This window comes from Scylla paramamosain, chromosome 33 (assembly GCF_035594125.1).
Source record: "Scylla paramamosain isolate STU-SP2022 chromosome 33, ASM3559412v1, whole genome shotgun sequence".
NCBI classification, from domain to species: Eukaryota; Metazoa; Arthropoda; class Malacostraca; order Decapoda; family Portunidae; genus Scylla; species Scylla paramamosain.
The window spans coordinates 6,747,129-6,764,354 of NC_087183.1; the positions used below are offsets into that span (position 1 = coordinate 6,747,129).

General features: G+C 38.3%; 2 protein-coding genes across 6 annotated transcripts in view; one reads left to right on the forward strand and one right to left on the reverse strand.

Annotated features, from left to right (window-relative positions):
* Nucleotides 1–4,480: 4,480 nt before the first annotated feature.
* LOC135089569 (uncharacterized) lies at nucleotides 4,481–12,690 on the reverse strand. The gene is made up of 5 exons (XM_063985294.1): nucleotides 12,661–12,690; nucleotides 11,875–11,956; nucleotides 11,648–11,750; nucleotides 6,502–6,627; nucleotides 4,481–6,189 (listed from the first exon to the last, which is right to left on the reverse strand). Exons 3-5 carry the CDS (start codon nucleotides 11,739–11,741, stop codon nucleotides 5,960–5,962), a joined length of 450 nt encoding a protein of 149 aa, XP_063841364.1. The 5' UTR covers nucleotides 11,742–11,750; nucleotides 11,875–11,956; nucleotides 12,661–12,690; the 3' UTR covers nucleotides 4,481–5,959.
* Nucleotides 12,122–17,226, forward strand: part of LOC135089566 (hypoxia-inducible factor 1-alpha inhibitor-like) — a 35,272-nt gene continuing 30,167 nt past the window's right edge. The window contains exons 1-2 of one of the 5 annotated variants that reach the window (XM_063985284.1): nucleotides 12,122–12,238; nucleotides 12,530–12,744. In XM_063985284.1, coding sequence (XP_063841354.1) covers nucleotides 12,580–12,744 — 165 coding nt within the window. In that variant the 5' untranslated portion in view covers nucleotides 12,122–12,238; nucleotides 12,530–12,579. Of the gene's footprint in view, nucleotides 12,745–17,226 lie in introns of all 5 variants that reach the window. The other 4 variants (XM_063985283.1, XM_063985281.1, XM_063985285.1 and 1 more) reach the window with 4 other exon arrangements.

The following is a 17,226-nucleotide window of genomic DNA, read 5'->3' on the forward strand; positions in this document are numbered from 1 at the left end:
GTGGAACCCAAACTACTGCTGCATATTCCAATTTAGGTCATATCATGCTTGTTATAATTTTCTTCATCATTTCTTTATCTAAATAGTTAAATGCTACCCTAATGTTTGTTAACATGCTGTATGTAGAGCTGAATATCCTGTTTATGTGTCTTTCAGGTGATAGTGTGTCCTGGATCATTATTCCCAAATCTTTTCTTCATTACTTTTCATTATTATTTCTCCTCCCATTTTATACTTCCATGAGGGTCTCTTTTTACTTTTTCCTATTTCCAACACATGGCATTTTCTGGCATTGAATTCTAGTTTTCGTCTTTGACACCATGCATGTATCTTGTTGATATATTTTTATAACTCCTTGCAGTCATTTTCATCCTTTGTTATTTTCATTATTTTTGCTTCATCAACAAAAAGGTTTACATAACTATTTAGATCCTGTCATATAATATATATATATATATATATATATATATATATATATATATATATATATATATATATATATATATATATATATATATATATATATATACATATATATATATATATATATATATATATATATATATATATATATATATATATATATATATATATATATATATATATATATTTTTTTTTTTTTTTTTTTTTTTTTTTTACATAATAGGAGCCAATACAGATCCTTGTGTTACCCCATTTGTCACTTTGTGCCAACTTCAGTTTATGTCTCTGATTACTGTTCTCATTTTCCTTGTTTGTAAATAATCCTTCATCCATCTCAATGTTGCTCCTTTAGTCCTCCTCCATTCTCAAGCTTCCATATAAGGCTTTTGTGGGAAACTTTATCGCATGTTTTTTTTTTTTTTTTTTTTTTTTTTTTTTTTAGATCCAGGTATACCGCATCAACCCATCTGTCCCTCTCTTGCACTCCATCTATTACTCTCGTATAGAAGCTCCGTAGATTTGTGACACAGGATCTCCCTTTCCTGAATCCAAATTGCTTTTCTGTAATTATCTTTTCATCTAAATATTCCACTCATCTGTCTTTAATTACTATTTCACAAAGCTTGCTTATAATACTTGTTAGTGACACCTGTCTATAATTCAATGGTTCCATTTTATTTCCCCCTTTGTTTCCTGGCGCTATGTTAATTTTTCCATTCCCTTGGTACTTTTCCTCTCAATGAGTTGTTAATCATATCCCATATTGGTTCTTTTTCGTTCACGTCTCTTTTTATCCACATTTCCTTCATTCTTTCTACTTTTGGCAGTTTTATTGTTATTTGAAAGACATGTTCTGCTGCTGTTAGTGACATGAATCTTATTTTAATTTGTCTTGTTCCATTTTTGTCGTACTTTCCAATCCAGTAAACCTCTTCAATTTGTTCGATTATTCCCTCTCTTCGCTCCGCCACTTCTGTTAAAATTCCCTTAGCCTTTTTCCCTTCTTTTTCTCTAGCTGTTTTCATGGGTAGATTCTTCTTGACTCCAAACACATCTTTCTCTGTACTGTCTCTCTCACAAGATTACTTTTTTCCTTTATTATTTTAATCACTTCCTTTTCCATATCATTATTGTGTTCCTGTTGCTGTTGCCTTATTACCTCCTCCATGTCCAACTTTTGTTGTTGTTCTCTCTCTTCTTTCCATTTTTACTTCCTGTCACTAACTTTCACTTCCCTAACTCTAACTTCTCTCTCTTGCAAAGTTTTCTTTAACTCTTCGTTCTCTTCCTTCAGTTTCTCAATTTCTTCACAGTATTTCGTGTTTTCCCACTATTTTGTCACTTCTCTCAATTTTTTTTTTCTTTCCATCTCCCTCTGTTTCATCCCTGTTATATTACTGGATATTTGTTTTACATTGTCACCACCCTCTTCTCTTTCTTCCTTCCACGCCTTTATCATCGCTGTTAAGCTTCGTATTTCTCTTCGTATTTTCACATTTTCTTCTTCAGTTTTCCACATTAGTTTTATTGGTGTAAGCTACATTGAGACCCTCTTTCTTGAAGCCCTCAAAAATATTTGGGTTGGTGCCGGCCGCCATCTTGCTTGTTGATATCACCAACCGCCAGTGTTTACTTTGTGACACTCATTTCTCCCTTTCGGCCACTCATCTAGTAACACCTCACACAAGTCCCTATTGTGGAGACAGGACTCAAAGTCCTCCCCCCCCCCCCACACACAATCAGACCTAGGTAGATCCTTGGAGCTGCTGTGGATGCCAGCGCAGTTGACATCCACAAAGTTTCACCTGAAGTCACTGAACTGCTTCAAATTGTTTTCGCTCTGAGAGGCCTTGGTGGTGTTCCTGGTCGCCAAACAAGTCTCCATTAACTGGTGTATGGTTGATTATAAGGTATAAAAATTAATAACCTAGGGTCGCTCAACCTGTTTGGTTGATCCTGTTTGGATATCCTGAAAGACGCAGTTAACAAAAATGCATCAAGTATATACTCAAGACATGACTTTTCAGTCTCGGAAATAAATGAGATGTTTAAACACTTAACAGTTAACAATGGAACAATGAGGAATGGGTTCAACTGAAATGCAGGAAATTTAACAAATAATAATAATAGTAATAATAATAATAATAATAATAATAATAATAATAATAATAGTAATATCCTGTGGCTTTCTGTTTCGAACTTGTGAAGGTAAGTGCATGAAAATATGAAGTGAAGTCACAGGTGTGGTTAGACGACAATACGTCGCAGCCATAAACCTGTGAATAACTGTGTGGTAACAAGCCAACAAGGATGTACTGCGTTCCTAAGTATTAATAATCGAACCCGATATTCAGAAGCTAAGCGTCGAGACAAATCGGCGGCCCGGGCCGGCCCTCGCCCCTCAGTCTCTGCCTCTGCACACCCAGCGCTCGGAGCAGGTGGTTAACTGCAGGAATCCTACACATACGGTGAACTTACATATTTTTAGTGCATTAATTACGAGTGGGTAGACTTTCGTGATTCGGCCATACTAAATAGATTTTTGGTATTATTGAAGAGTAAGACCATAACAGGTTGCACAATTCTTAACTGTTGCACCACACGGTGGGAATTGATAATCATCTCGAAAATGATAGTGAAGCCTATCAGGCCAACACGATGCACTGTGACGTGCATTGACCTGTCCTGTGAAACCCAACACGGTGTGTTGTGACGTATGCCTTGGGGGGGCGAACTATGCCGGAAGTAGCTGTAGATAATAGCAAGACCTGCAGCAGTGCGACAGAGAGATGCAGAAGACAAAGGAGATGGTAAGATGAAATGCTTTTGATTCCATCCTGTTCAGCAGAACAGCAAGAGTGAAACCCTTCCCACATACGTAAAGCGTACAGTACGCTTCCAACCATATGGAGTAAGCTGCGCACTCCATATTTATAGATTAATCCCTTGTACATAGGTAACAACTGGGGTGGTGTGAAAAACTGACGGAGATAACTAGGACGCCTAATTTCATTGAAGCTGTTTTAACAAGAGATGGGATGTGAAGTTTACAGTTTAGATTACAGTAAAATCCCTCTTATCCGGCATTCGAGTATCCAGCACATTTTTCCCCGAGCCTTAAAATCAATAAAAAATCAATGTGTACTCATGAAATCGATTAAAATTCCCGTGCGAGGCATACTTTGTCCCCTCGCCACCAGAGCGCACTGCTTCGCGCCATCCGCAGCCCACTGCACTGTGTTTACTCAGTGACTCAGTCCCGCGTGCACACTGTTTATCGCCTGACGCCTTCATCATGCCTAAAGTTGTAGAAAAGAGGAAGCGTGTTGTGCTTACACTTAAGCAGCTGATCAGATCAGCTGCTGATTAAGTTCAGCTGATCTTTGTTATGGTAAGATGTGTGAGTGTAGGGTGGTGATTGTGGACATAATTTCACTTCTATTCAAGTATCCGGCATGTCGGCGGTCCCGTTGATGCCGGATAAGAGGGATTTTACTGTATTAGGAAAGGGCAGACTGAGGATGATGTGTATAGTTTGTCATTGAAGAAGGGATTGTTATCCGAAAAGTTATGTTAAGAGACGGAGGAATAAGTTTTTTGAGGAACTGAACAACACTTAAGTTTGCTCTGCCCCAATCAGAAATTTTAGAAAGATCAGAAGCCAGTCGTCCTCTGGCTTCCCAACACAAATTGTTTAACTCCTGAAGGGTTGGACGTGTAAGGAAAGACGTGGTAAAGTGCAGAGTGGCATCATCAGAGGAGTAGATGGGACAGTAAGTTTGGTAATAGAAAAAGTGGTTGAAGATCATCAATGAATAATAGAAAAAATGGGTGACAGGACTGCAGATGAACACCACTGCTAATTAACTTCTTGCTGATAGAATATCAATCATAACATGACACATCAAATATTTAGATTGCTTTAGCTAGCACAATCAAATCTGCACCAATAAATATGTATTTACAAATTAAAGCATTTTCTTTTTGTCCCAGTAGCATCACACATTGCAAAGTATGGCAGTGTTCATGAAAGGAAATTATATAAATACAAGTTATAAGAAGTTCTGCAAGTATTTATTTGATAAAGCGATGTCAAAATATATCAACAGAACAGACAAATAACTGTACACTGATGACATTCAATGAAGCGCAGCTGCTTAATGCACAGTCCTGCTGCAGAAGAAGCATCTTAAGTCTTTTTCTCTTACATTTTAAACATATGTATACCATTTGTACGATGGAATTAACCTACATGGTGTACACTTCATATTATGCAGGGCAATTTGTGATAGTGTAATCACAAGATCTGACAAGAAGTGACAGTTCTTACATTACAAAACCAAACTAAGGGTTTAGGGTGAGGCATGACCTGCCCTCCTCAAGGCATCTTGAAATTCTGTGTATAGCCTATGATCCCTATTATTTGAAATGTGAGTGATTTGAGAATAATTAATAAACTCAGCTATAAATGCTTATGACTGGATACTATCCACATTGCAAGTGATAATTCCCTATAAATGCTTATGACTGGATACTATCCACATTGCAAGTGATAATTCTAAGATATACTGACAACTTGGTAGTATTATTACTGTGATGAATACAATATTACCAAATGATGCACAACAGTGGAAGAATATTGTGATGATACAGAATGTTGTCAGTGCTCAGCCATAACTTGAAAGCCACACCCTTTGTTTCAAACTTAAAAGGATTTCACTGAGGACCAGAGGTGTGCTTTTGTTTCATTAATCACAAGTCTATTGCAATGACTGGATCACTGATAACATATTAGGAACTGTAACTGTATTACATTTGATATGATTATACACACACACACACACACACACACACACACACACACACACACACACACACACACACACACACACACACACACACACACACACACACACACTTTTGCTGACATTTATCAAAAGTTTTCCTCTTCCACATTTGTTTGCATGAAAAGAAAGTTAAATATTTTATTTCCCAAATCTACATAGAGTAAGAATAGTGTGCTAGTGTATGTAAGTATGAAGAAAACATGGTGAGAGTTAGGCAGGAAGCTAGCGATAGGATCATTTCAGCTTGTGATGAATGGAAGGTGTGCATGGAGATTTTTAAAATACATGAAAAGCACATGATGGTTAAGTAGTTTAGCACTGACTTATGCCTTCATAATAATCAAAGGTCTCTGATGTAAGCAAAGGAAATTAATCATTTGAGAGTTACCTACACAGTGGAAGGTAAATGGAGCACAACTGAAATGCAATAAGGGATATTAGGTGGATACATTGGTGCTGCAACAATAAGGTTACATGGCACTGCTGATAGGGGAGAAGGAATGAACTGTGGTGTGGTAGTGGTAAACTTTAGCACCCTGAGATGGCTTGAATCACTTGGAGAAAAGAGATATGAAAGTATGAGGGTATGCAGGAGTTGCAGGCACAGAAGTATCTCCCACTATAATGTGAATAACATTAATTGTCTATGTACATGGTAAGTGTAGTGTAGTGTTCTATTTACTTTTTTGTCATTGCAATATTTTCAGTGAGGACAAAGGGTTATCATCTAAGCCAGCAAGAAGGAAATTGGTCCGAGAGAGGTTGCGGGAAGCTTGAGTGAGAGCATTGTGAGTTGACAAGGTGGAGGTCTGAACTGCTGATAGGGTTCCGCTGAGGTGCTGCATACGGCTGCTCTGTTCCCTCAATGGGCCACGGATGCACTCGGCCAAGTTTTGCTCTAAGGATGTGTTGGTCTCCCCTTGTGGACATTGATAACAGTATGCAATGAGATTAGCACATACCTTAAAAATCAGTCTTCCTAGTAACTGTTTCTTCAGAGTTTACAATAAGGTTGAAACTTGATGAAAGAAGTTTCATGCACTTAAATATAAATGCAAGAGTGTGAACATAAATGGAAAAGTGTGAACAGAAATAAGCATTTACAACATGAAAACAAGAATAATACATTATAAGTAAATTTAAAAAATGGCAATAGTACAAATAATTAAAGTAACAAACCAAAATTTTGGCAAGGAAAGTCTGCTAAGAAAGACTACCAGTAATGCCTTACATAGCTTCTGGTGGAGGAGAGAGACGTGAGTTCTTTTAATAAGATGTGGTTGTTGCTGGTGCTGCACTTTGGTGGGTTGTCTGACTGCACTGCCCTCAACTGGAATTCCTTGAGCTCTCTGGGCAACTGAAAATGCATTAATTTATAAATCACATAAAGGCAAATAAGGAAAGGCTGAGTGTGAAATTTAGACCCCATCATGCCAGGCTGGTCAATGTGAATATTGAATAATTGTAGCCTTCCAGATTCACACAGGTCTTGGTGATAATTTTTGGCCTTAATCTGTAAGTAACCTCTCAGACTCATAGTTATCTTGGTGTCTTGCCAGGGTTCAGTTTCTGGTGATGACTTCTCATGTGTAACTTATCCTGTCCACAGATCACTACCTGTTTCCATGATGCTCTAAAAGTGGAGATGTGATGCAATGAATAATTAACACCATCAACAGCCTGAGGACTGCTTGAGTGGCTATACCATTTTAGTGTGTAAAATTTTTCTTTTTTTTTATGTAGGAGGGACACTGGCCAAGGGCAATAAACATCCAATAAAAAAAAAAAAAAAAGCCCACTGAGATGCCAGTCCTAGAAAAGGGTCCAAAGCAGTAGTAAAAAATTGAAGGATAAGAATCTTGAAACCTCCCTCTTGAAGGAATTCAAGTCATAGGAAGGTGGAAATACAGAAACAGGCATGGAGTTCCAAAGTTTACCAGAGAAAGGGATGAGTGATTGAGAATACTGGTTAACTCTTGCATTAGAGAGATGGACAGAATAGTGGTGAGAGAAAGAAGAAAGTCTTGTGTAGCAAGGCTGCAGGAGGAGGGGAGGCATGTAGTTAGCAAGATCAGAAGAGCAGTTAGTATGAAAATAGTGGTAGAAGACAGCTAGAGATGTAACATTGAGGTGATGAGAGAGAGGCTGAAGATAGTCAGTTAGAGAAGAGGAGTTGATGAGACAAAAGGTTTTTGATTCCACCCTGTCTAAAAGAGCAGTATGAGTGGAACCCCCCCCAGACGTGTGAAGCATACTTCATACATGGGTGGATAAGGCCCTTGTACAGAGGCCTGTGGGAGTAAGAAAAATTCACGGAGACGTCTCAGAACATCTAACTTCATAGAAGCTGTTTTAGCTAGAGATGAAATGTGAAGTTTCCAGTTCAGATTATAAGTAAAGGACAGAACGAGGACGTTCAGTGTAGAAGAAGGGAACAGTTGAGTGTCATTGAAGAAGAGGGGATAGTTGTCTGGAAGGTTGTGTCGAGTTGATAGATGGAGAAAATGAGTTTTTGAGGCATTGAACAATACCAAGTTTTCTTTTCTCCAATCAGAAATTTTAGAAAGATCAGAAGTCAGGTGTTCTGTGGCTTCCCTGCATGAAATGTTTACTTCCTGAAGGGTTGGACGTGTATGAAAAGACATGGAAAAGTGCAGGGTGGTATCATCAGCGTAGGAGTGGATAGGACAAGAAGTTTCGTTTAGATGAATAATAAAAAGAGAGTGGGTGACAGGACAGAACCCTGAGGAACACCACTGTTAAGATATTTAGGAGAAGAACAGTGACCATCTACCACAGCAGCAATAGAACGGTCAGAAAGGAAACTTGAGATGAAGTTACAGAGAGAAGGATAGAAGCTGTAGGAGGATAGTTTGGAAATCAAAGCTTTGTGTCAGATTCTATCAAAAGCTTTTGATATATCCAAGGCACAGCAAAAGTTTCACTAAAATCTCTAAAAGAGGATGACCAAGACTCAGTAAGGAAAGCCAGAAGATCACCAGTATAGCGGCCTTGACAGAAACCATACTGGCGATCAGATAGAAGATTGTGAAGTGATAGATGTTTAAGAATCTTCCTGTTGAGGATAGATTCAAAAACTTTAGATAGGCAAGAAATTAAAGCAATAGGATGGTAGTTTAACTGATTAGAACAGTCACCCTTTTTAGGAATAGGCTGAATGTAGGCAAACTTTCAGCAAGAAGGAAAGGTAGATGTTGACAAGAAATTAAAGGATGGTAGTTTGACTGATTAGAACAGTCACCCTTTTTAGGAACAGGCTGAATGTAGGCAAACTTTCAGCAAGAAGGAAAGGTAGATGTTGACAAACAACCTTCCACTCATACTGCTCTTCTAGACAGGGTAGAATCAAAAGCTTTTCATCTCATCAACTCCTCTCCTCCAACTGACTGTCTTCAGCCTCTCTCTCGCCACTGCAATGTTGCATCTCTAGCTGTCTTCTACCGCTATTTTCATGCGATCTTGCTAACTGCATGCCTCCCCTCCTCCCGTGGCCTCGCTGCACAAGACTTTCTTCTTTCTCTCACCCCTATTCTGTCCACCCCTCTAACGCAAGAGTTACCCAGTATTCTCAATCATTCATCCCTTTCTCTGGTAAACTCTGGAACTCTCTGCTTGCTTCTGTATTTCCACTTTCCCATGACTTGAATTCCTTCAAGAGGGAGGTTTGAAGACACTTATCCATCAATTTTTTACTACTGCTTTGACCCTTTTATGAGACTGGCATTTCAGTGTTTTTTTTTATTTTATTTGATTTTTGTTGACCTTGGCCAGTGTCCCTCCTATATAAAAAAAAGAGCTGAAAGAGTTTGACTAGCCAAGGTGCAAGCATGGAGGCACAGTTTCAGAGAACAATAAGAGGGACCCCATCAGGTCCATAAACCTTCTGAGGGTTTAGGCCAGCGAGGGCATGGAAAACATCATTGTGAAGAATTTTAATAGGTAGCATGAAGTAGTCAGAGGGTGGAGTAAAGGGAGGAACAAGCCCAGAATCATCGAAGGTAGAGTTTTAGCAAAGGTTTGAGCGAAGAGTTCAGCTTTAGAAATAGATGTGATAGCAGTGGTGCCATCTGTTTGAAATAAAGGAGGGAAAGAAGAAGCAAAGTTATTGGAGATATTTTCGGCTAGATGCCAGAAGTCACGAAGGGAGTTAGATCTTGAAAAATTTTGACACTTTCTGTTGATGAAGGAGTTTTTGGCTAGTTGGAGAACAGACTTGGCATGGTTCCAGGCAGAAATATAAAGTGCATGAGATTCTGGTGATGGAAGGCTTAAGTACCTTTTGTGGGCCACCTCTCTATCATGTATAGCACGAGAACAAGCTGTGTTAAACCAAGGTTTGGAACGTTTAGGTCAAAACAAGAGTGAGGAATGTACGCCTCCACACCAGACACTATCACCTCTGTTATGTGCTCAGCATACAAAGATGGGTCTCTGACACAGAAGCAGTAGTCATTCCAAGGAAAATCAGCAAAATACCTCCTCAGGTCCCCCAAACTAGCAGAGGCAAAACACCAGAGACACTTTCACTTAGGAAGATCCTGAGGAGGGATTGGAGCGATAGGACAAGATACAGATATGAGATTGTGATCGGAGGAACCCAACAGAGAAGAGAGGATGACAGCATAAGCAGAAGGATTATACGTCAGGAAAATGTCAAGAATGTTGGGTGTATCTCCAAGATGGTCAGGAATACAAGTAAGGTGTAGCACCAATTGCTCTAGGTTGTGGAGGATAGCAAAGTTAAAGACTAATTCACCAGGATGGTCAGTGAAGGGAGAGGAAAGCCAAAGCTGGTGGTGAACATTGAAGTCTCCAAGAATGGAGATCTCTGCAAAAGGGAAGAGAGTCAGAATGTGCTCCACTTTGGAAGTTAAGTAGTCAAAGAATTTCTTATAGTCAGAGGAGTTAGGTGAGGGGTATATAGCACAGATAAATTTAGTTTGAGAGTGACTCTGTAGTCGTAGCCGGATGGTGGAAAATACGGAAGATTCAAGAGCGTGGGCACAAGCAGGTTAAGTCGTTGTGCACATAAACCCAACTTTGGATCGAAAATGAGGATCGAGAAAGTAGGAGGGAACAGAAAAGGGGCTACTGTCAGTTCCCTCAGACACCTGAGTTTCAGTGAGGAAAAGATGATGAGGTTTAGAAGAGGAGAGGTGGTGTTTTACAGATTAAAAATTTGATTTTAGACCGCGAATGTTGCAGAAGTTAATGAAGAAAAGTTGACGGGGGTGTCAAGACAATTAGGATCGTTGTCAGAAGGGCAGTCCGACTTGGGAACATTTGTGGTCCCCTCCCCAGATGGGGACTACGAGGCTGGTATAGGAATCGCCATGATAATTTTTTAATTTTGAGTGAAGGGTGTGTGTGTTATTAGATGCTTGTGGTTTTGTGTGGAGGAAGAGAGTTGTCTTTAGAGGACAGGCTGTGACTGCCTCCTTGTGTTGTGAGACACAAAGGGAAATGTTCACTGAGGTCACAGCTGGGTTTAATGATAAGTTCACAGCACCCCCTGATCCAGTGCTTTAGACCTCACTGGGAGTAATTATCGTTTTGGCAGGTGCCTAGTGCCTCCTCCATGAGATAAAGATAATTTAGGTAAGTTCTGCAGTGGGTAGTGGAGAAAGATATTCAAATGATGTATTGTGCTCGTCATTGGTTACTACAGTCACCAGAATAATCCTTTCACTATGATGAACAGCAGAGGGACAAAAAAACACTACAAAATCTTTACAATCAGCTACAAGAAGGAAAAGAATGAATAGAACAAGTTTTTTTTTTCAAAATCTAATCAGGATAATGTTTAAGAATAGTTGTAGAACCAAAAGAAATATCTGAGTGGTTTGCGATTAAGGAATGAAATGTCAAATAGCAGTGAATGAATTAAATGTGTAGCGCATTTTCCGTCTTCAACCTTACTCTTTCTGGACATCTCCCCTCCATGTTACTTGACCACCAACCTAATTTATAATAAACCATCCATAAATCCTGCTGGTTTCGATCCTTTTTGTTATTACGTGTTCTCAAGTACATTCATGTGATAAGAATGTATTCAGTATAATTTTTTCCATGGAGCAGGATGAATATTTGTTTTGGTAGTTTTCTGTGGAGGGGAATGTCAATGATTGTCCATTAAAGATACCAGGGGAGAAAGAGAAAGAAAAAAAGTAAATAAAACTAGGGCAGGGGGGGGGTATAATTATCAGAGGGAGATGTTAGCTGGAAAGAAAAGAGTAAGTTAACTAGGAAAACGTACTCAACCAAGGAAAATATTAAATGAAAGCAAATACAACCGTAACATCCTTATGGGAGGGATAACCAAGTGACTCGTATACGACATACACGTCAGTACTCACGCAGTTGACCTTTGGCCTGGGCAGCACAAAACTCCTCTTCCTCATCAGACTCTGACGCCTCGCCACTCACGATGATCCCCTGCACACCACTCATCCCGGTCACCTATCACAAGGATTTATACATCATAGTTAGGAAGCCCTCAGTTTGTTTAGCTTGTTTATGCAAATTCGGTGTATCTCAATTCGGTTTCTCAAATTGGTATTTATTATTACTTCATGTGGGTTACCTTGTGTACTATTTATTTATTTTTTAAGAATGTATGCATTTTTTTTTTTCCTTTCTGCTGTCGGCTTTCTAGATTTTTTTTCCTATATGATACGGGGAAAAAAAAAAATCATTGTAACGGCATGCTTCAGGTCAGTTAAAAACGTACAAAGACTCATTGTTACATTGGTGAATAGTAATGAAAGAGACAGAAGGCTGGTGGCCACATGTAGCTCTGTCCCCTGTGACCCCTAGTCAGATAAGACGTGAGAAAACAACACCCAATATATCCACGTTGGCAACTCAGTGGTGTATTTTATAGGATATCACCATTATTACCAACTGGCATCTGATACAGTGGATTACTTGGTATTCTGTGCACAAGTGTAAGTTATAATTAGACTAACAATGACGTAATGAATAGGAAGTGTCAGTTAAAACAGTAAGAAGGATCGGAAAGAAGGGGGAAAGAGGAGTCCATGAGCAGATCTACATTCCTCACGTCATACAATTTATCATTTAACATTTTAGCTTGACAGAGTGAATACGGTAAAACCAAGATGGAAATAATATAACGAGTTGAATATTGTACATACAACAGTAATGAGGGTAGGATAAGAGAGTGATAGGGACATAAGTGAGGCGTGTGTGCGAGTGTGTTTACTTCTACATGTCAGTCGAGTGAGAGAGTGAGAGCGAGACGCAACCGAGAGAGGGCGAGGCAAGAATGAGTGTTGCAAGTGACCAGATGGAGGAGAGTGTGGAGCACAAGCAGCACGTCGTGAACCACAACCACACAGCCCACCACCTGAAGCAGTATTTTTTCCCCACTGAGCACGTTCCCCGCCTGTCTGCCTCGGATCCCTTGGCTTCCCAGCTGATCGCCGAGGAGGTGAGTGCAGGGCAGGCAGCTTGCGTGCATGTGTGTGGTGAAGTAGCAAGGTACTGGTTCTTTAATAGGGTGGTAGGTGATTGAAATAAATTTGTGTTAATTCTTAAAAGCCCAGAATTCTAAACCAGGTTTTTTTATTTATATATTTTTTTTTTATCTCCGCTATTCGAAGTGATCATAGTAATTTATTTAATTAACATCAAGCTTATGTCTAGAGGCCCCGAGGGGACGCAATCCCATGGCTGGGTGTAGTGACTGGGGTTGAGGCTTTAAATATCATTACAGGTTTTGACTGCCATTATGGGCCTGCTGGTTGAGGTCCTGCACTGAGTAGGTGGATGAGTGACAGGCGAGGCAATCCTCTCGTGGCCAGATTTATCCAACCTGCAATCCAGCTTCTTAGTATTTCCATGATGTTCCTGAAGGGAATATGATAGAACTTATTAGATGAGATTACATTGGTTAACATTATTTTATTTTATTTATTTATTTATTTATTTATTTATTTATTTATTTAGGGCAGTCAAAATTTATTATGTTCAGTACTGTGGGTGAAGTACAGTACCAACGTTGACAAGGTCAGTTTCCCCCATCCTTGGTGCAATCCATAAGTAGGTTTGAAGTCCTGACTTCTAAGAATTACCAGATTCAGTCATCAGGTTGTTAGTGCAGTCAGTTTACCAGGTTGCAAGTGTAGACTGCATTGAGGAATATAAGATCATTATACTCATTTGAGTATTGGTACATTACATCCATCTCTTGTTGGATCTGGTTACAGTAATAGGATTGGTTTGGTTGGTTTACTTACATTATCAGGAAGGAATGAAGCATGTGCACAGATTCCATTAGTTCTGTTGTTCCATCCCTAGAATGTCATTTCATTGCAAGTGAAACAGGATAAAATGGCTTTGTAGATGAAGTAATGAAAAGTTAGTGTCGAGTTCATTGCAGGCTAACCAGTACCATCAACACTGGTGAATTCCTACTCTGTCAGGTGACAAGTGCAGCATTGCATTCCAAACATCTCAGGCATCTCTTATCCAAATTTGGATATTGAAGTGTGCCAGTACTTGTAAGTGGTTACTATTTGTTTCAATGACCCACTGAAATTTTCCAGGACCAAGCTTCTATATTATACATTCATTGGCAAAATACATTGAACTTAAAAGCACCCTAGAACCTTTTTAGATATCGGTACATTATTATTTACACACGGAAAACTGTATCTTAGCATAGATTAATTGTGGCTGCAGAACAAACCAATTGATAAAGGATATATAACCCATAAGGCACTGCTTGTAATCAGATACCTTCAGTTTTGGTTGGTTGAGCTGTAGGAACTTCTCAAAAGTACATGCATCTCCATATTCTGTTTGACAGTGTGATACAAAGGCCAGGTCACTGTTGTCAGACAGACAGTACTATAGGATCTGGCCATCCTCCCCAAAAAATTTTAAATAATGTATCTGAGATGTCACAAAATATCCAGTTTGTGATTCCATTGTAGCTTTAATCAGTATTCTTTTAATTACAGTGTACATATGTGAATATAGAAAAATGTTGTTTTCTTTCAAGCTGTGATTTAGATAATCTTTACCTTTTTTTTTTTTTCATTTATAAAGAGGTTTAGTTTATGGTAGGTCTTGTTCAGTGGTAGTATCTTGCCTTATGGAATTGTTGAAATGTTGAGAAATTGATCTGAAGACAGGATAAATTGTTTGTGATCAGTGTTTGCTGGAGGTCAAAATTCTGTCAGAACACTTACAGAAGTGCAAGTCTAACACCTCACCAAGCAGGCTGAGGTGATGACCAAGGCTAGTGTAGATTTTGGTTGACCCTGGTTGCCCTGGTTGCTTTAAGAGTATTTGATTTAAATTAAATTCTTTCAAACATAATGTTTGATGGTGTTAGTTTCCTCTTTAAGAAAGGTTTTATGATAATGTATTGTACATACACTAAGCACCTGAGTCCAGATACTGTCCTAGTTTATCAGCAACAACAGAGAGCATGTGTTTCATCCTCATCAGCACTTCGTATAATCATGGGGAATTTCTTTTCATAGATTAAATGTTTCACTTTTCATCCAAATGTTTGCAGAATTTTGTTATTCCATAGCTTCAATTTGTCTACTGATAAGCAGACCTTGGCAGCTGTCACAACAGAAATGTCTTCATGATTTTGCATGGTAGAATTTATTTAAAATAGGATTTTTGGCCCAAAATATTTCCAATATTTTTTTTTTATTTATTTGTATATTTTTTTTAAAGGCAAAGCGGGACTCGCCTTAGGCTAGACTGCCTACTTTTATAAATGACAAAAAGATCAACATATTTAAGGGGACAGGTATTGAAAATTTGGTCAGAAACCCAAGATTTGGCATACAGTGGAATCTCGATTACCAAATATCTCCCTTTTTTAATGTCTTGGTTTTCGGACAAAAATTTTAACTCAAAATTGCTTCAGTTGTCGTACCATAATTCAGTTTTCAAACAAAGTTACTTGATTTCAAATACTACAAGATGCAGCAAAAGCTGCCATTTATTACTAATTTATAGTCTCTATAAAATATTTCTTTTGTTTTTATATATTTGGAGGAGAGAGACAGTGGGTAAGACAGTAATTCAGTCTTTGAAATAAGTTACATGTGATCCCATTGAAGAACCTCAATGTAAACAAACAAGGTTCGGCAGTCAGGAATAATGCCGAGCCTCCTGTGGCTCTCTCTGTGACTCACACCATCACTACCGCACAACTACATTTTCCCAGTAGCTTTTCCCAGCAGCAAGATGTCTAAGTGTTATGATCACCTTCATTTTCATTGACAAAGAGAATGTCTGCACAGTCTAAACAGTATCTTTTGTTGAGTTCCATGTCAGTAAGTTCATTCAATTCATCCTTTCTGGATAAAAAAAAATTGTAAGCAGTGGGAGTGTGGTCATTACCCACTAAGACATGGTGGACAGGCGTCTGAGAATGGATTTATCTATTTTACATTGATTCCTATGATGAAATAGTTTCAGTTTACAAATATTTTGGATTTTGAACGGCATTCAGGAACAAATTAAGTTAAAAACTGAGGTTCCACTGTATTTGAGTTAAGTGGACCACCAGCTTTGATGTTCATCTGGCAACATTCTCACCTATTTTAAAAGGAATTATTGCATTCTAAGTATTTTTATTAATTTTTTAGTAAAGTGGGTGTGGCCAATGTGACATACACCATATGCATCATGCAGGTAATTTTTATTTATAAATTATTTATTTATATTTTATTTTTATTTTTATTTGTTTATCCACTTATTTATTTATTTATTTATTCATATTTTATTATTATTTATGTATTTATTTTTTTTTTTTTTTTTTTTTTTTCACTTTTTAATTGAAGCTCATGGTGAATACTGGCAACTAAATAGCTTAGCAAGAGCAGAAGGATCATTGTTGGTGGATGCCTGGGAGGGGATCCCAATGGCTGCTCAGCTTTCACAGAGTTGCACTTTTTGGCAGCTTCTCTCTTAAGAAATCTCTATTTTCTAACGTTCACAAGGTCTCTGGAGGATGGGAATGCCTAGCAAAAAACTCAGAAAGAAGAGGGAACTCTTGTAGAATGCAAGAGAAGTGAAGAAACTGAAGAAATACTGGAGGACTCAACTTCATCCTCCATACCAGAGGAAGCCTTGGGCAGTCACTGAGTCCCCTCATAGCCTACTTACTTCCAGTCATGAACAAAACATCTGACTCTGCTGAACACATAATAGTACAGAATTATCTCGCATTAGGGCAGGAACTGCCCAGCCACAACACTATGAAGGTTTCATTTTTCACTTGAGCCTGATAAACTTCAGCCTGTTCATGATGCGTATGACTCTCACACAATGACACAATGACAAAAAATTGCCTCAAAAGGTTTATGCAAAATGCAAATGAATCATTCCATATCAGAGTATGATTATATTGCCCCAAACATATCCCTGCAACCAAGGACAAGCTAGATTGTGCTTTGGCCCAGGCAGCAAATGAGTACTTTGCTAGCTAACATTTTATGCTTATATGGGAGTTCCATTTAGTTCCAAAGTGACATCTTCCCTTGAAAGGAAGAATACAGCAATGGATTTTCCACTGAAGAAAAAGATGAGGAACAAGTGCCTTCAGAGGGACAACCAGTACAGCCCAGTTGGCCACTGAAGTGTTAGTGTTTACTTTTAATTATCATTTTCTCATTTGTAACTTATTAAGATTCAACTCAAGATTTTTCTCTTATTTTTTGGCCAATTTATATGATTCTTACTGCAAAGTGTTTGTAAATTAAAGTCCTGAAAGATCTGCAATGCACATTTTGCAATTTGATAATAATCATTATGTATGGAATTTTTATATTGTAATAAATTATTAATTTTAGGGAAGTAAAAAGTATATATAACAATAATATAAATGATAAGAAAAGTGCATTGACAGCCTTTTACTCTAATAATTTGAGAAATAAAA

Coding starts and splice junctions, on each gene's coding strand:
- LOC135089569 (XM_063985294.1), bottom strand. CDS start 11,741: ATGAGTGGTGTGCAGGGGATCATCGTGAGTGGCGAGGCGTCAGAGTCT. Junction 6,628..11,647: donor CCAGGCCAAAGGTCAACTGC/GTGAGTACTGAC, acceptor ATGCATTTTCAG/TTGCCCAGAGAGCTCAAGGA. Junction 6,190..6,501: donor TCTCCTCCACCAGAAGCTAT/GTAAGGCATTAC, acceptor AATGTCCACAAG/GGGAGACCAACACATCCTTA.